The sequence below is a fragment of the Xyrauchen texanus genome, chromosome 24 (assembly GCF_025860055.1).
Source record: "Xyrauchen texanus isolate HMW12.3.18 chromosome 24, RBS_HiC_50CHRs, whole genome shotgun sequence".
NCBI classification, from domain to species: Eukaryota; Metazoa; Chordata; class Actinopteri; order Cypriniformes; family Catostomidae; genus Xyrauchen; species Xyrauchen texanus.
The window spans coordinates 22,046,320-22,066,533 of record NC_068299.1 but is presented as its reverse complement, the minus strand read 5'-3'; the positions used below and the strand labels follow the sequence as shown (position 1 = coordinate 22,066,533).

Here is a 20,214-nt window from a genome sequence, read left to right as displayed (position 1 = left end):
GAAGATTCCTGAGAAATGCAAGCTTGTAGTACCACCTGTTTACTCCAGAGGGCAGTAAGTGAAACTTCAGCTGTATGGGCAACACACAGTTTATACAGTGAACAAAACAACCATCCAGAAGCAACATGCGTTACGTTCTTGCGTTCAAAACACTTGGAGCGCAAATGCGAACTAAGGGATCTCAAAATGTGTTTTAAATATTAAACTATATTTAACTTGACACAGTGACCTAAACATTTTTATGTTTATGACACAACACACCCGAAACGCTACAAAAGCATGTCTGACACAGGTGCACATTGACGGGTCCTTAAACAAGCCCTCATAATAAATCTCTTGAAATGGATTGCTGTGAACTGTTTGCCAATGATTGGTTTATGTTCAATAATATGGTAATAAACAATACATTGTATTCTAAAGCCGATTTTTGTATTGTCTTATCAATGATTAACTCTTCGGCCACAAGAATGTAATGCATTTTAATTATCTGAATATTTCTTATTTTATATATATATATATATATATATATATATATATATATATATATATATATATATATATATATATATAATTTTGCAATATTTAAAGGTTACTATAATTATTTCATCATTATATATAGAATTATTGTTATATGAGGGGCTTTCTCATCAAATATTTGTATATGCGATTAATCAGGACACCATGTAATTAATTCAATTAAAAATGTTTTACGATTGACAGCCCTATTTTTAATATATCATCTAGAAAAGACAAACCACACCAGAAAATCTCAATTTAAGAGTGGTCTTTAATTATTTGACAATCCTCCAATGTCAAGCAGGTTAGATTAAATATTACATTCTTTGATGTATTATTGTACATATTGAAGGGTGTTTCTTTAAATTTCAGCCGTAAATTAACTGTTGTCTCCTCTCTAAACTTACGCTGTCAAAAGGTTTATCTGCCAACCCCTTGCCATCCTTAGGAAGAGAGGCAAAGGGCTATTTTTATATCAGCAATGTACAACCCCTCCCTTCAAGCCAGCTCTGTGAGTGACCGCACAAGTGTTTCAGACTAGGTCATACCTTCATCCAACACAAAATTCCACTGTATAGGGCGGCAGTGGGTATCTCTTCTCTTTCTCTCTCTATTTTAACTTCATTTACTGCTGCGCCCCTATCCCCAGCATCCAGCTCAGAGTGTGGGAGGGGATCTCTGTGTGCTTGAGTGTGCATTTGTGTGAGAGACTCAACTCAGGTGGGCTACTAGAAGAGACCCTTGGAGATAGTTGGAGTAGTAGAAGTCCTCTTCTATGAGGGGGCCCTGTAAAAATATGGATCGTCTGTACTGAGGGCCCCCCAGTCCAAGAAACTGCTGAACCAAGGACACGAGCATAGACCGCACCATGGTGGCTGAGGAGGTTATCATCACCCTTTCTGGAGGAGCACCATGGGGCTTCAGACTGCAAGGAGGAATAGAACACCAGAAGCCTCTGCAGGTTGCCAAGGTATGGTTACCGTGAGCACAGTGGAGCAAAATGCACTTAACAATTATTGTAAAATGTACCATGCTTTATTTGAACTGATTTTAGCATGGTGATTTTTAATAATTAAACCAATCCATAAGCTGTAATGGATACCAGAAGCACAGGCCCTGCACTGTGAGCGTGGAACTGATCCTCCACTAAAAAAATCTAAATGATTGACACCAGTGAACTTTAAAACACCATCTCAAATGACCCCTTAACATTTGGAGTCCTAAATAGCTAGTGTGAAGTGGGTTAATTGCTGTAATATAGTTGAGGGATAGTTTAGATTACCTTAAACAAACCAAGCTGCTATGACAAATTGGTCACATATGTTATGTTTTGTAATAATTAGGAATAAATAGTATTAGAAAAGTTATTTGTGACTGTAGTATCTCTTGAGAATCTAATCCACCTACATGCTATGTGTCCAATTTCAGAAAGCTTTTTTTGTTTTGACAAGGTATAATATAGGTGTGTGCACTATAAATTGTATTTGCAAAGTGACGGCAAGGTAGCTATTCTGGTTCATGGTCAGGATGTCTGTAATAACCTTTATTTTCACCTGGTTGCTCAGCTGATACCTCGAACAGGAGTGCTTATGGATTTTCTATCTGTCTATATAACAGTGGTACAAGATTGTATTCTCTTGAGGCATTGTTAACAGGGGAATCTGATCCAGGAACATTTCTTCCTCTAATTTGTTATGAACATTGGTTGTGTGGTCATTTTCATATTAAGATTTTTTTGCGGGGGGGTGGGGGGGGGTTGGGTCTCTCGATTTAAGGTAATGCAATATGTGCTGTCTCTATATGTCTCACTGATTGATTGACTTTTGATTGAAACATTGATTGGCATTTTTATCAGTAGATACATTTTTCATCAAAAGTGAAATAAAACTGATAATGGGGACACTCTCCCAGAACAACATGGTGTTTAGTGCCTTAAGGGCACAATGGTGATGGTTTAGATGGTGATGGTGGAGATTCCAGTTTCCGGCTCATTGAACTAGTAACCTTTGCATTTATAGTTATACCCTAAACCACTGGGCTTGCTCCGGCAAAAATCATTACGATCATTGTCATACAATCTGATCTCAGAACTCATGGTGACAGTCTGCTTTAACCACCACTTTTTAATGGTTCTTTACACTTTCTTTGGCTAGGCCAAAGGGTCACACAGGCTATATGATATCTTTTAGCATTCTAGTTTGTTGGCTGTTGCACATTTATCAGACTTAACAGAGAATCTTAAATTTCATTAACACATCAGAATGTCCTGACTATTTATAGCCTGATTATTGCAGCTTAAGTAAGACTTCCAATCAGTATGAAAACAACTAAAATAAGAGCCTTTCTTACTCCCGTGTGTGTGCTGGTAAGATGGCAGACTGGTGAGGAGTTTGACTGATATTCTCTCTGGATGGCATTTTAAGGTCTAAGTGAGTGAAGAAATGGCATTCACACACTGGCACATGGTCAGCATGTTCCCTGTCTATGCCATCCACCTGAAGTGCTTTTTGTTCTGGTTAAGTCATACTGTAATTCATGTTGCAAATATTAATATAACATTCTAATTTTAATTACTATTAAATTACATTTTAATTTTATATAATAATTTGATTAAGTATTGTGAACAATGTTGTCATCTTGTTTGATGACCTATCCCATAAGGCATAAGTAGAAGAAGAAAACCAATTTATGTAAAGCTGTGAGAAATATAGGCCTCTTTTATCATTGATCGTTTGTAGCAGTAATATAGGATTTAAGTGTACAGCACTTTGTCAAACACATGCTGTTTTTAAAAGTGCTTTATAAATAAACTTTGACTTTGACTCTTAATATTTCACGTAGAGTTCATGCACACAACCAAACCCATGTGTCACTTGTTGAGGTTCCTTGCAGATCCGCAATTCAACACTAGTGTCTTATGTTTTTCATCTACTCTTTTTATAATCAATGGAAAATATTCAAGTCCTTTTAAGATGGCTTCTTGATCTGTTTATATCTGGCACATTTATTCCCTAGGTGCGTAAGCGAAGTAAAGCATGTAGGGCTGGACTGCGTGAGGGAGATGAACTGGTTTCCATCAATGAGAATTCCTGTGAGAGTTTGTCGCATGCCCAGGCCATGAACCTGATCGACAGCATGCCAGGAACACTACACATCCGGGTTAGGAGGTAAATCATCCTTTATACCTTCACAATGCTAAAGTTACACTACATGGCCAAAAGTATTTAGAGCACCACACCCATATGTGCTTGTTGAACATTTATTTTTCAAAACCAAAGACATTAAACAATAATGTTGCTGCTAAAACAACTTCCACTCTTCTGTGAAGATGTTTCAGGAGATTCAGACACAAGAGCATCAGTGAGGCTAGGTACTATTGTTGGGTGATGAGGCCTAGCTCACAGTTGGCATTCCAGTTTTTCCCATAAATTGGGTTCAGCCCTGGGCTTTTCAAGGCAAGGAAAATTCACCACACCAGACCAGGGTTTTTAAAAAGTACTCAGAAATTATACTTAAGTGAAAGTATGGATACTGAGTGAAAATTTTACTACAAGTCCAAGCATTTAGCCAAAAACCTACCTGAGTGAAAGTAAATAATTAAATTGTACTTAAGTTGTAAAAAGTAACTTTTCCTATCTAGAATGAAATCAAGAGAGGAGTTTGTGAGAGAGAGGATGTTGTTAAATTCAACTGGTTTGTTAAGTCGCCTTTTTACTGTCTCCGACAATTGTCATATTTCTCCCACAGTGGCATTCGCAACCTGGTCATAGAATCATGTTACAATAATTACATGTTTGCAAAATTATTTTTATGTGACCTGTTGTACATAATATGGCAGTTTCCTGGTGGAAGGACACAAGAGATGCCAAAACAACAATTACTTTAATACCTTTTCACTCAAATCACAGGTAAAACGGCAGATTATCAGTTCATAAACACATACTTTTCTCTCTGTTCCTCACACAATGCTATCTTCTGACATATAAACACTTTTACACATTTTAATGTTTGCATTACATAACAACTACATTTACATGCTTGTTTAAGTTGTTAAGTGGTAGCTCAACTGATAGAGCGCTGTGCTTGTGATACAAAGGTTCCGGTTACGAATCCTAAAGAATCAACACGTGAGCGGAAAGTGTCAACATAAAATGACATAATTGTGTTTTCATCTCACAATTGCTTTTATTATACTATTGGTTAGGTTTAGGTTCAAGATTTAGGGTAGGGATGTCAGTTTTGTTGATTTAAATCTCGATAGAACTTTAACCTTAAGAACCTCATGCATTCTGAAAAACATTTCACTCGCTTATAGCACCACACAGCGGACATTTCACTTCAGAACTGCCCTGAGATGTGCAATGAGCCACATAATTTTATTGTGCAAAAATGTTGCCACAGTCACGCAATGGAAGAAGCCACTCACAAATTGCGATGTCAGAACACCCAACCCCTTTAAACAAAGAGAAATCTAATTAATCTTTTAAGAAAGTTTGTGAATTGTTTTCTGAGGTTTGTTACAAAACTTACTGTTGAGCAAATGGATGATTTCAATCAAACTAATTGTTAATTTTTACTCAGATATGTACAGTCACATATGGTCTAGTCGTACAAATAATTCAACTTATCCGAAGCTCAAAACGGATCCTAAATTCCGCCTCTGCAGATGGTCGGAACTCCACACAGCCGCCCTGCGACACTCCATTTGAAATGACTGACCTTTTGCCTGTCATTTGTCTGATGCATTGTAAAGGTGGCTTCAGTCCAGTAAAATGAAAAAAACTTATCTGCAATAATGTAATGAGTACTATTCAAGTATAAATTAAATTGTAAGGAGTAAAAAGTTGATTGGAAATTTAATTCAGTAAAGGTACAAGTATTCCATTTAAATTGGACTTGAGTCAAGTGTGTGCACATTGACAGGGTCCTCCCAAAACTATTGCCACTAAGTTGGAAGCACACAATTCTCTTGAATGTCATTGCATGGAATAGCATTAAAGGGTATGTTCACCCAAAAATGTTAAATCTCTTATGATTTTCTCACCCTCATGCCATCCCAGTTGTGTATGATTTTCTTCTGCAGAACACAAATTACGATTTTTTTTAGAAGAATATTTCAGCTCAGTAGGTCCTTAAAATGCAAGTGAATTGGTGCCAAAAGTTTGAAGACCCCAAATCCACATAAGGGAAAAATAAAAGTACTCCAGACAAATCTGGTGGTTAAATCATATCATATCATGTTTGAACACATGGATTTATACACTGGAGTCATATTGATTACTTTTGTGGTTCTTTTATGTGAATTTTGGAGCTTAACAATTTTGGTGCCAATTGTGAGGACCTACAGAGCTGAAACAGTCTTCTAAAAATCTTAATTTGTGTTCTGCAGAAGAAAGAAAGTAATACACATCTTGGATAGCAGGAGGGTGAGTAAATCACAAGATAATTTTCATCTTTGGGCGAACTAATCCTTTAAGGTTAAAGGTCCTCACTGGAATTACTGGAATAATAGCTAAACCTGTTAAATAGAATGGTGTCTTCACTTACATTTAACCATATAGTGTAGTATATGATGTGTTTAACAACAAATGGGAGCTAAAATAATTGGCAGTGTTAACTGGAGTTAGACCCCCAAGCCAGGGCTGCTGTGAGCTACTGTTTCTGACCACCCCTGTGCTATTTTACCTATTTACATGTCTATCAGGGCACCGGCTGGCTTCCAGTCCGTGGTTTTGGTTGCTCGAGCTCCTTCTCCCCGCATTGATAAAGAGTACCGTGCTGCCCTTAGGGCCAAGTCCCCATCCAGTTCTAGACCTTACCAGCCCAGTGTACACCAAATCCACCACGGGGCCCTGATGTCCCCGACAGGACACAGTGGATTGACCTCCCCTCCAAGCAGTGAGGCTTACTATGGAGAAACAGACAGTGATGCAGATGTGGCAGCCCACGAGAGGCAACGCAAGCCGAAAAGACGCAGTCCCAGCAATTCACCTGCAAAGGCTGGTAGAGCCTCACCAGAGGGAGCCGAGACTTCTGAGATGAGTGGATATGACAGTGCCTCAGATGCCCAAGTGTACCTTCCTCTGGGGCCTTATGAGAGGGGCAACACATTGCCTGGTGTAGCCCGCAGAGATGTGATTTGCCAGCCCCTTTCATCTGGAGCATGGTCCTCACAGACCTCCACCGAGAACTCATCCATGAGTGCAGATGACCAAAACCCACGAGAAGGGCTAATGGAAGAAGACAGTGGGTTCCAGGAGCCCACAAATGTTCCTCCACTTGTATCTCCAGAGAGAGCCAAAGAAGCTCTAATGCTACGCTCTCGTAGTCAGCTGGTGCCCATGGTTGGGCCAGTAGACAATCCGGTGGATGAGGAGCTTACATTAACATATATGGATAAAGCAAAACAAGCAAGTGAGTATATACAAGTTATTTCATTTGAGTCAAAGTCAGTTGTTCTGTTTTACTAACTTAAGCTATTTGTTATTCATTGATTTCCCTTCCCCTCACTAAAAGTATTATTTTATCATCTAAGTGTCACCAACAACATAGTTTCATGACTTAGTGCTTATTTGTCTGAGATGGTGAAATTAAAAGACATTGTACGACTTGGCTCGTACGAAAAGGTACGACTTTTAAATCAACAAACAGAATTTCAAATGTATACAATACAGGCATCAAAGTTTAACTAGCCTCCTAATTGACACTTCATTTTAAGAATGAAAACACATTTGAACAAATATGGTTACTGATTCTATATTTATTTATGCAACACCAATGGCTGATGTATGTAATAAGCTTCCTATGTCTCATTCGAAACCCTGATGTTTTCTTTCTTCAGTTTAAGTTTAGAGTTTGGGTAAAGGTTTAGACCTTATGTTTAGGGTTAGGTTTAAATGTAAAATGTAATAACATTGTTTGTTGGTTTGTTTATTTGTCTTTGGGTGTAAAAGTTTTTGAAGAAATTATGACCCCAAGGGCCGCAGTACCTTGAAATGATGAGTAGTTACAACACCTTAAAAATACACTTGACTTTCCCTTATAGCCTGCATTCATAAGTCTTACATAAAATGTAGAAGTTGATGAAAAGAGAAAGTTTATGTAGATATTATGTGTCAACTACCCATAAATAGATGCATTGCTAACTCTAGACGAGTGGCATTTTAAAGGCAGGCTATTTTGCACTGGATACTTTATTACTTGGCAAGATAAATTCTAAATTGCACTTGTGATTGGCTCACTGGCTTTACAGATAATGGCTTGGACACCTGCTTTGCAATTGTGTTATGAAAGTCATATCTTGTCCCATATAATACAGCTAATACTTAAATGACAGTTTGATTGTCTGCATGTAACCTCTTGAGAGGATAGGCTGACCATCCCGAGTCTTTAGCCAGCAGTGTCTATATTTGTCCTGAGGCTCACAGGGTTGATGACCTGAGCACTGCTTTGCATGAGGTGGCATAAGCATCTCCAGCTGCTTGCTTGATCATATCAGGTTTCAGTGTTCCTCACAGGCCTCCTGCTCCTATTTTCTCTACCTTCCTACCTCCTCCAATACACCACCTCTCTACCTCTTGGCCCACATATTAAATAGTGTATTGTTTGTATTGTATGTTGTTGTACTGAGTATTTCGGTATTGTTTTTGGACATAATAAGAAATATCTGGCTGGCATTTAGAGCCTCTTAATGGTCATCAGTGCAAATCACATATTAGCATATTTCAGTAGCTATGTCAGTCTTCATAAAATGTAATACAAAGCTTAAATATTTTCATGAGGTCAGGCTGCATACATGACAAAAAACAAAGAGTTCCACTTGTTTTACAAGTATGGTGGTGGACGCTAACATAGTTCCTCATCCAATCGCTCTGTAACAGATAACTGTGTTATGACACTGATCTTAGAGGGCAGCTGAGGAATGTGTGTTTGTTGATCCCAGATCAGGTGGTAAACATCATATTGACATCTGTGTTTATAATAAGATTACTCACTGTGGAATCTAATCTGTCATTTATGGAATATTATTATTAAATTACTGGATTAAAAACATGTATGATGATAACTATTCATTCATCAGAAAGATGTAACAGTTATTTTATTTGAGAAAACAGCTATACTCTATTATTTACTAATGCCAAATTTAAATTAGGCAAATAATGTAAATTATGTTGCTGATGCAATGTGAAAAGAACTTGCTAAATAATTGTATAAGGTCAACTACATAAGCCAATCAACAGCTTTATAACTGAAGCTCTTTTTTATATATAAATATAGCTCAGTATGCAAAAAGACCTCAAGCTATGTGCTGCAGTACCATTTTTATAAAGTGTACATGCATCTTCAGAACCACAGCTATTTGAGGCAGTGTCATTTCAAGCACTAGAATAAATAAACAGCCATAAATCGAAAGACAAACCTAATCTGTTAAACATTCTCATGCTGTTCTCGGGGACCAGAGTTTAGCCATGGTAAATTAAGCATGTCCCTATGGTACACAATTAAACTTTGCATTAAAATGACAATCATCTTTTTCTCTGATTGCCATAGATTAATATAATAAGTGGTCCCTGTTGCAAAAAGCTTTGATAAAATACTCTTTATAAATGTAATTTTTATATATATATATATTTTATATTATATATTTAATTTATAAAAAAGAATGATTTATAAAACGCATATTAAAACAACAGATGTTGACCAAATGTACAATGCAAAAGGGTAAGAATAGCAGGACAATACACTCAGAACACACACATAATACAGAAATACAATCCACAACCACTTGGACTGATTAAAAGCCAAGGTGAAAAAATATGTTTTCAACTTAGTTTTAAAATCATGTATTGTTGATGCTGATCTAATATAAATAGGTAAATTGTTCCACAGTTTAGGGGAAGCTACCGCAAAAGTTCCCCTCATCTTTAATTCAGACCTAGGGACAATCAACAGCTTCTGATCAGACGATCTGAGGGTTCTCTGAGAATTGTGCATTTGCAACAGGTTAGCAAGGTAGGGAGGCTCTAGTCCATTTAGGGATTTAAAAACGAAAAGAAGTATTTTATTATAAACTCTAAATTGAACTGGCAGCCAGTGAAGAGAGTGTAGAATAGGAGAAATATGGTCACACTTACCCTGTCAGGATTCTGGCTGCAGCATTCTGGACTATTTGCAGTCTTGCAAGTGTTAATTTCTATAAAGAGGGAATTACAATAGTCCTGGCGAGCAAAAATAAAAGCATGGATGGCTTTTTCAAAATCCTTAAACGACAGGAGAGGCTTTACCTTAGATAAAAAATAGCTTTAACGACTTCATGTTTTATGTTAATCAAACTTAAGTGCGCTGTCACATACAAAGCCAAAATTTTTAACTGACGATTTAATGAAAGGGACCAAATGTTCCAAATTAACATTTGCAGAGCCAGCCATCTCAGAAGGGCCAAGCAAAAATATCTCTGTTTTTGAGTCATTGAGGCTTAAAAAGTTTAAAGGCATCCACGATTTCACATCATTTAGACAGGCCATTGTTATTCATTTTCAGCTGTAAGTACATTTGTGTATCATCTGCATAACAATTAAATGATACCCCATGTTTCTTAAACATACTTCCTAAAGGATGCATGTAGAGATAATAAGATACAGGGGCCAGAATAGAGCCCTGAGGAATGCCACAAATAAAAGAGGCAGAGACAGATGAGAATTCTCCAAGATGAACTGAGAAACTTCTATTTGAGAAATTAGAACACTGTGATCTATTGTATCAAAGGCTGCGCTAAGATCATATAGCACCAGAATTGGCAGATTTCCTGCATCAACAGTTAAGTGCTGATTCAGTGCTATAAGTTCTAAAACCTGACTGAAATACTTCAAGAAAATATTTTGACCTAATAAAGTCTGTAACTGACAAGTACTGCTTTCTCCATGATCTTAGAAATAAAAGGTCATTTAGAAATAGGTCTAAAATTAGAAAGAACTGTCCAATCAAAATAATGTTTTTTAAGTATTTTTTTTTAAATACTCTGGTACAGTCACTGTGTCCAAGCTTTCGTTTATTTTGGACAATATACTAGGAACAACAGTATCTATAATTTGTTTCTGGGCTTCAGATGTACAACATAGTGTGAAAAGAGATGGGTTCAAATTGCGATACAGTAGCAAAACCTAAAAGAGGAACCGATGGCTCACATGCTGGTTGCTGAATGTTAGATCTGACCTCTGCAATCCTATCAACAAAAAAGTTGAGGAAGCTGCTTTCACAGCTTTCTGAAACTTTGATAGAGAGTTTCTTAGTATTTCATACGACACCTAAAATTTGTCCTTCGTTTATGTTCTGATCTTCTGCATAACTGCCTTAAAGAGCGGATAGCATCGTTTAACCTGGGCTGATTTGGGTTTGGCATGTTTCATTCTCAGGGGAGTAGCAGAGTTCAGGATTTTTGTACAGGTGGAGTAACAAACATTAATACACTCCTCAGCACTTCGGTGAGATGAAGAAAAGTCTATATCTGAGGATTGTAGTGTCCCTTTATACAGCAGTAAAATCTCATTTGAAGTCCAGCTTAATATACAAGACCAGCAAATAGAGTAGACTTTCACAGGTTGGTATGGAAGAGGGACAGAAAACAAGATCAGAAAACTACAGTTGTATATTTCAATTACAAATCAACTAACCAAGACACAAGACAAGGTCCAATGTATGCCCACGAATGTGTGTATTGTCTTTCACCAGTTGGTCAAAACCAAAAGAGACAATAAGATAAATAAAATAACAATAACAATAAAAAGTCTTTAGCCACTACACACACTTCAGGGTTCACCAGATTCAATAAAAATACTTGCAATTCAAAGCTTGAATAAAGCCCTATCTTTACAAAAGTACAGCTAATCTTTCTTCTAAAAATGGATGCCAGTCCACCACCCCATCCAGTTGCCCGAGATGAGTTAAATAATGCATAATCTGGAGGTACAAGTTCTGAAAAGGGGCTTATATCTCCAACATTAACCAAGTCTCTGTAACAAGTAAAAAATCTAGGTAACGAGAGGTTTTTCAGGGCCAACCTGTTTGGCGCTGGCTGATCGTAATCTAGCGAAGAGTCATTGTCCTGCTGTGATTCATGATGCAGAGGATGAATATTTTTTGGATTCACTCCCCCTCGGAAAAAACGAGGCAACTAGCGAATGTAGACATTGCTGGAAGAGTCCGGAACAATGGGCTGAAGTGGCGCTTCCAATGAGCACCTGGATGCGAAGCAGTCACACTCCCACCCACATGAAGAAAGACCCGACTGGCATAGCATTCCTGAGAGTAAAAACAAGGATGACGTCAACATCCCTAATATTCCTCTCCGCTTTCCTCGTGGACTGCGGCGTTTCTTTATAAGAAGGGCAGATGGCAGATGGCGCACGCGCCATTAGGTTCGACACCGGCAGGGGTGAACAGGAATGTAATACCCTCGGTTCAGATTTCAGAAGATGTTAAAGAGTGTTTGGCAGTTATATACCAGCACAGAGGTAGTATTTTGTATTAACAGGGACAATAACAACATGAGGACAAACATAAAAAAACAGGTTGGGCAGCAGAAGGCAAGCCACACACACCGGCGCCATCTTGGATCATTTCTCAATGGTGACTGAGGCTGTCCAAGCTAACTGTGCTGAGCTAACTGTGTGGGGAATGCTAAGAATTCTTTGACTGTGGTACCCTAGCATGTGAAAAGATATGCTTGTTACTCCACTTTGCAGAAGCATTTGGAAAGCTGGGTCCTAAATGTTTGCCAAGTCATTTATGAAGAGAAAATAGGTCTATCAACATGTTATCCGAACTTCAAACAAACTTTTAAAAGGATAGGCAATGCTAACAGGCGAGTTGAGGTTAGCAAGTGCATGGACAGAGAAAAGCTTTACACATGCTATCCACACTTTTGCTTTTGCACAATATTACAGGCCTAAATGGGCAAATTACTTCTGCTGCCATTTAATACACACATTAGGAAAAAAACTTAAATGTCTCATACTAAATAACCAAGACTGGCCATATAAAGTTGATAGTGTTAAGCCATAAACAGTAATACATCATTCCTATACTAGACATAATTCAGTTCAATCTGGAATTCTGACTCATGTGTTTTTATCTCATATTTTTCAGAATTGAACCGTGGAGAGACAATCATAGACAAACAGGTGAAAGAGGCTCGATCCAAGTGCCGCACCATTGCCTCGTTACTGACTGATGCACCAAACCCACACTCAAAGGGTGTGTTGATGTTCAAAAAGCGTCGTCAACGCTCCAAGAAATACACACTGACTAGCTTTGGAAGTGTTGATGAAGACATGAGGCAGGACTCTCAAGAAGAGGATGGCATATTTGTTGGAAGTGAATCAGAATTTGATGAGGAAGGGTTTTCTGCTGCACCTGATCCAACGTGGGACAGTGACTACCTTGAGATGCTGGAGAGAAGATCGGCATCCAGAGGTCTGGAAGTAGAGGGTCGAGGTGCTCTCAGTCCTGGTCTGAGTGATACCTCAGGAAAGGGGGCACAGTTGTTTGAGCAGCAGAGGAGGAGGGCTGAGGAACATGCCAAGAAAATGGAAACAGCTCAACAGTTGCAAAGCCAAATGCTGGGCATTGCGCTGAAAGAGACGCAAGCACTTCAGACACAACAACCACAATCAGACCAACTAACAAAGACCCATGTCCAGGCACCACCAGTTGCTCCAAAACCTGCAAGACCCTCAAAAACACTACATAATGCATTTCCACACCCAACAACACAAAATAACCTTGACACACCTCGAGCTATCCCCACAATCCCTGCAATGGTTTATGGAGATACTTTAAACACAATGATACCAGCTCCCTCTGTGTTGCCCATAACTGATCTTACAGTAACTCCTGCAGAACCTATGATGCATCCACCACCAACTCCTCTGCCAGAACTTCCTTCCAGCTCTGTGTTAAACCGAACCGCCAGACCCTTTGCCCCCAGCTGTATTACTAATCGGGCAGCCACTGCTCCTGTTGTATTCCACCCTGCAGTCAGTAAGAAGACACCCAGACCTGATTCAGTGGCTGTCGTTGCACCTCCATTTTCAACAGTATCAGAGGAGCATGCCATGGGTGTCACTCCTCCCTCCTTTGCTTCCCAGGTCACAGTGAGCCAACCGAGTGCTGATGTACCTGCTGAAATAATACCCACACACCCCTACATGCCTGGCAAGCATATACCTGCACCTGTGGAATCATATTCTCAAACTCCTCATCACTTCTCCTCAGTGGAAAACATTCATTGTTCCATCAATTCCACTTCCCATAGTTCAAACCAAAGAACCTACTTTTCCCATAGATTCTGAAACAGCTTTGCCTGCTCCTCCTGCAATGCATATTGACACCACTGTGACCTCTGTGGCTTCTGACATCTCTCAGCCCATAGTGTTACCATCACAGCCCTCTTCTACTTTGACCCCTGCAGCTCCTGTGACCCCACCCAGCCATGTAACTCCACTTTCACCCGTGGTGTATCGTGACAAAACTTTAGCCACTGGTAGCCGTTCTGGTATTCTCCAAGAGGCCCGCCGCCGTAGTGCATACAAGCCAATGTTTAAGGTGCCTGACAGCAAGAAGAACTCACCAAATCCTGAGCTATTGTCTATGGTGCAGAACTTAGATGAAAGACCCAGGTGTATGTATTCTGAACCTGAAAATGTAGCCCAGAACATGAATGACAACAGGACAAGGGTCCCTCCACCTGTGGCTCCTAAGCCACGGGTCATCCCAGAAATGTCCCATATTCCTCAGGCTGAAGGGAAAGGTGCAGAGCTATTTGCTCGTAGACAGAATCGTATGGATTATTTTGTTGTAGACTCTCCATCTCTGCAGCAACCTCAACCTCTTGGGGCTCAACACTCTCACTCAGTCATGGATCTGATCCAAACACACCAGCCCTCAACAACCCCATCCCAATGGAAGTATTCACCCAACATTCGTGCTCCTCCACCCATTGGTTACAACCCCTTGCTGTCTCCCTCCTGTCCTGTCGGGGTGCAACGTGGAGGGGCCAAGGTGTCTGAGGGAAGCTCCAAAGGAAGTAAGGGTGCTAATACGTTCCCAAAAGAGGGCATCAAAGTCTTGGACTTCATGAGAAGACAACCCTACCAACTGAACTCAGCAATGTTCAGTTTTAACACACAGCCATCAACCCCCTCCTACCAAAGGCAACAGAGAGAGGGGCATACTCTGACAACACCTAAGCAGATTCCAGTGAAGTCAGCACGTGTGTATGAAATTAAACGATTCTCCACTCCCACCCCAATGTCAGCCCCAACTCTTAACCCCACAGTTATTGTACCACGCTCAAAAACCACGATCGGTGAACATCTGTCTCATTCTGACATGACATCCCCACTCCCTGCACCTGCTAAACCCACTCCACCTGAACTCGTACCTGTATCCACTCCGGAACCTTCACGGGCTCCAGGCCTCCCAGAGCTCCCCAAACTTTCAGCTGTGCTCATCCCTCACACAATGCCCTACTCACCCCCAGCCCCCATGTCAAGTATGTCAAGCCTAAGTTACCCTGGGCTCCAAGCTGCCAAACAGTTTAAGAGTGCCCCTGAGTTAAGTGCCTTACCCCCAAATCCTTTAAAGCCTCCCATTCAAGTTCCCAAACCTCGTTTTATTGCAACACGAGTGGGTATTCAGCCCTGTGTCTGGAGTCCTGGAACCCTACCTCACTGACGTGATTATTTATATTGAAGAAGCTGAACCATCTGCTTCTGTTCCACTCTCAAAATTCATACTTTTCAAATTTGAGTCTTAATATCCATTTAATATATACTGGAGGAAATTATATTTTTCATTTCAGATGAAAAGTGATCATTGTTTAAGTCAGTGTTCATTGGGGAATGGAAAACAGCACAGTGGTGAATTGCTAGTTATAAAAACATTCTCTGTTTAGTGTTCAATATAAATATCTGTCTCTTCATCATGCAACGTTGTAACATTTCACATTCATTTTTGCTTGATTTGTTGTATTGCTTGCAAGGCAGCCCTGTTTTTATATTCCTCACACACTCTAGTTAGTATTTGTTCTAAAACCCAAACCCTATAAATATTAACCATAAATCTATTTATGTTTTGGTAAACTTTAAAAATGTTTAGAAATTTCTTCTATTGAATTTTAATTTTTTTTAATTTAACTGACATCGATGACAGAAATATTTGCAAATATATTGCTATTGGTCTTCTTTCTTACAACAATTTGCATACTGAATTGGTATTTCTTGCATGTATTTAACCATCTATAGCCACTGCTAAGACAGTATAGGAGCTGCATGGTCATTCACACAGGATTTGTTTTTATAAGTTGATCGGGCAAATGTCTTCACAGACCAGCAATTAATAGCACAGACAGAGTACAAGAACATGTCCTGTGTGGACAGTCTCTTATGTGTTGATTCAAAGTGCCATGACAACAGCAAAAATGGTCATGATGAAGCATTTCATGTATTCAGGTCCAATGCCCAAAACCTAAGCTAAACTAAATCTATAACGCTATTCTTTTGCTACATTTAAAGCACTAATATTTTCTTGAGGAAATGCAAGTCTAGTTTAGATCATTGTTGTTTTGTTGATTGTTTTTCTAAACTAAAAATGAACTTCTAAACTAAATTAAGTGGTATTGATTCTGAAACCTGAAAAGTTAATTAATATATTTTAAATCTCCAATGTAGTGTGTGAAATCCAACAAGTTCTACTGTGTGTGTAAAACTATGGGCAGTTGCTGGAACAGAAGATCACAGACAATTTTTTTGCCTCTGACTGCTGGACAACAGCGTTACACAATACAGTGTTTGCTTTCTAAAAGGAATGACGTCGCATGTAGAAAACTACATTCCGACATGGCACCCATAAAAGTATTGTGCATGGATTGCATTGACATGCACTTGGATTGGACTGACAAGTTTAACTTTTGACATCTTTTCCTTAGGGCAGATTTGTACTTTCAAACACAATTATATATGAGTTTTGACTTGTCTTTGGTGATCTTGGGTCTAAACCTTGGTCTGTCTGACACATTTAAGAAAGGAACTAAGGAAAAAAGAAAATTGTTTTGCAGTGTGCCACCCAGCCTCCCTCGGGCAAATCAGAAATGTTATCTCTCCTGGCAGAGCCTGAACTGAACAGGTGCATGAGGGTCACAACCTATTTGTGGGAGCAAGTAAACAGGGAATCAGGCTGGATTATTTAGATGTAGTCTTACTGGATTTGCCGTGTTCACCCACAGTATATAAAACTTATGACAATAAACGAATAGTTCATCCAAAAATGAAAATTATGTCCTCATTTACTCACCCTCATATTGTTCCAAAACCAAATTAATTTATTTCTTTTCTGGAACACAAAAGGAGACATTTTGATCACAGCTTTTTTCCATGCAATTACAATGAACGGGACTGAAGACTGGTATGACTTGTGTTCTATATTCCAAGAACACATACTATTCCTATTCACTTAAAATCTTGACATCCACTATAGTCCTTCTTGGTGTGTTCATTTGAGTTCAAGCCATCTGAATGATTCGTTCACAGTTCTCAAGTATAACTTGAGAATATTTCTGTGCATTAATCACACAAAGCTATTGTATGACTCCAGAAGACTTGGAATATAGTGCACAAGTCCTATGGACTACTTTTAGGATGCTTTTGTGTCCTTTATGAAGCTTGAAAGCTTCAGTCCTCATTTATTGTAATTTCATGGGGAAACATCCTCTTTTGTGTTCTGTGGAAGAAAGTCATTCAGATTTGGAATGACATAAGGGTGAGTAAATAATGGCAGCAGTTTTGGGATAACTACTTCTACAGAAACCATATGTTTGATAAATTTTTTTATAGAAACTTGTTTAGGGGTCAAATCAGCAAGTGTTAAAGTTAGGAAATGTACAGTGTTCGAAAGAGTCGCCGGGACAGACATGCAAGCCACATGGGGCTGGATGCACCAGCTTTGCGTAAATTCAAATTTAGCCTAGTTGTGGCGTAAATGGACACTAAGTCACAATTTACGCACCACTAAATATTTGAGCATTGCACCATTAAACTTACGTAGGACGTAACCCTACATATAAACGAAATATTTACAGCAGCCTTAGCCCGTGAATAACGAATGGATGGAAAGAGATGGCTGCCAGATGAGATTATCATTGATAATGAAGATAATGAACCGCAAATTCGTCGACGAGTTTTACGAGACAGACATCATTCTTTGGATATTTATGATGATGTGGACATATATGCTCGTTTGCGGTTTAAAAGAGAGCGAATAAAGCCTTTGTTTTGTCTTTGTTTTGACTGTTCACGCAAGGCAGCAGCCTTGAAATGATGCGCGCAGTTCCTGTTTACTAATTTGAAGGCTGCTGATTGGATTACAAAAAATAAACGTCATTCTGTGCGACTACGCATCACTTTACAGAAAGCTTACGTCCTACTAGTTAAGTTCTGCCTTAAGAACAGGTGGTGCAACCGAATTAAGTTCTGACTTAGTTACAAACTAACTAATAGTTACTAAGCCCTTAGTGTGAGCTTTACGTCCTAACTAACGTGAGACTTTACGCACAGCTGGTGCAACCCTACCTTGAACACTAACCATACGTTCACACCAGAGGCGGCGAGAGCGTCAAAACGACCGGAAGTCATTCATTTTCAATGACAGCCAGCGTCTCTTGGCGGCGAGAAGCGGCGCGGCGAGTCTTGGGCGGCGTGGGCGTCAGATGGAAGTTCAAGTGCAGTCAACATTATGTAATGAGCTGTGACGCGGTTCGGCGGCAACCTATTGGAATATAGAAGTGCTCCGCTCTAGCGAAGTCTAGAGAACATAACCGTGTAAACTTTGGTTCCCACCAAACATTCGTTCCGAAGATAAAATGGAGAAACGAATTATTGCCGTGACGGGTTTCCCTGTAATATATGACCAAGACCACAGTTATTATTACAAATGTATTTTATTTTGATAACAAACAACTGTAATTTTAATTACTTTCTGCCATCGATCGATTTCTTATTTTCACATTTTAAAGAGTTCATGAGTATATACGCTACTTGTGATCGGTCGGCAAAAAGTAATGGTCGACATGTCTGGATGTTTAAATTGCGGCCCCTTTAAATATAGTTCACAAAACAAAGCATTCTGAACAAACGTTGCCGCCTATTTCAACTACGTCAGAGCGTCCACGAGCGTCGAAGGCAGGGCAGCCAGAGCGAATTTGGACGCTCTCGCCGCTTCTGGTGTGAACGTACAGTAAAGCAGATCTGTTTCATTGACTCAGGCATGAGAAGTGCAAAGCTAGAACTGTCCAGGATTACCAGGAGGTTCATGAGACGACTGGTATTATTTGAATTAGTCAGGATACTCATTATCAGATGACATATTTGAATGCGTTACATGATGGCAGTGAGACTGAGGATTTCTGGGATGGATTGTGTTCCCAAAGAGATATGAGGCAAGTCATAAAGGGGCATATTACAGAAATTACCTGAAGTCTTAAGACAATTTTATTGTATTTTTTTTTTTTACAAATTCATGTTACAAATCAAATCGCTACACTTTTAAAGGAGTTGTGGAAAGTTAGGATGATTCTGTTGTACTCTTTTATCTATCTGTAGTTAAGATAAGATAATTCACTCTGTTATAACTTTTCTCCTAAATGAGATCCTAACCCAAACTGCCTTGGTTACCAAGCAGATAAGATAGGATTCCATTCCAAAGTTAGGATCTTTCTGTAATATGCCTCCTGAGGCCTTGTAACATTCAAGGAACAATGGATGGAAGTTCAAGGAAGGAAATCAGATTGTACTAATGTGTATTAGATATCCGGAGAGAATTAATAAATTATGTTTGCAATACTGGCAGGTGAGAATATTTTGTTAGTAAAATGTATTTTTTTTTTCTTTCTTTTTTTTTTTTTTTTAATATTTAGAATATGAATAAAAGGATACCAAATATAAAATACAAAGTTTCACTCCTGAGCCAATGTCTTGTTTATTTGACTCTCATTACAGTCATTATATTTTATTGCATTGCAATGCAGCTATGTTTTATTAACTATGCAATTAAAGCTTTACTTTGTTCAATGCTCTTAATTTTGACTGTTGTACAAATTATTAGATAAATGTGTCTGTCTTTGTAAAATGAATATCTCTGAAGGGTGATTTTCTTTATGCAATGCCTATAATATATTCATTAAGACCTTTGGATGCTTGTGAAAGTGTCTTGTATTGATAATACTGAATAAACAAGTTTGAATAAAATATTCCTGAAATTTAACACAGTGTCTCTGTCTCATGGCATCAAGTGACAACCTACACTTTTAAAAAGTAAAAAGGTGCAGTTGCTACCTTTAGGGGATATTTCTACTTCATCTGACACATAAAAGCTTGTTGGTGTCACCTAAACAAATGTAGTCCAGTTGATTCAGTCATATTGCATTTTACACTAGAATAACACCAGTTAGTTTACATGAAACCATATGAAGCACACATTTATAGGTTACCTAACTTTTTTTTTTTTTTTTTTTTTTTTTAACAGTATATTGCCGTGTAGAATGCAGGCAGGATCCCAACATGTCACATCATTCATTACTTCTACTGTAGCCTATAAAAAAAAATATTTTCTGTTACCATGTTTTAAAAAAGTCAAGGGCTTGCTTAT

At 38.8% G+C, this 20,214-nt stretch overlaps 1 protein-coding gene across 1 annotated transcript; it reads left to right on the top strand.

Annotated features, from left to right (window-relative positions):
• Window positions 1–1,074: 1,074 nt before the first annotated feature.
• Window positions 1,075–19,818, top strand: LOC127617675 (synaptopodin 2-like protein). The gene is given in 5 exon segments (XM_052089702.1): window positions 1,075–1,486; window positions 3,532–3,683; window positions 6,221–6,930; window positions 12,661–13,814; window positions 13,816–19,818. Coding segments are annotated over 5 exon segments (3,552 nt in total). The 5' UTR covers window positions 1,075–1,384; the 3' UTR covers window positions 15,250–19,818.
• The last annotated feature ends 396 nt before the right edge of the window (window positions 19,819–20,214 follow it).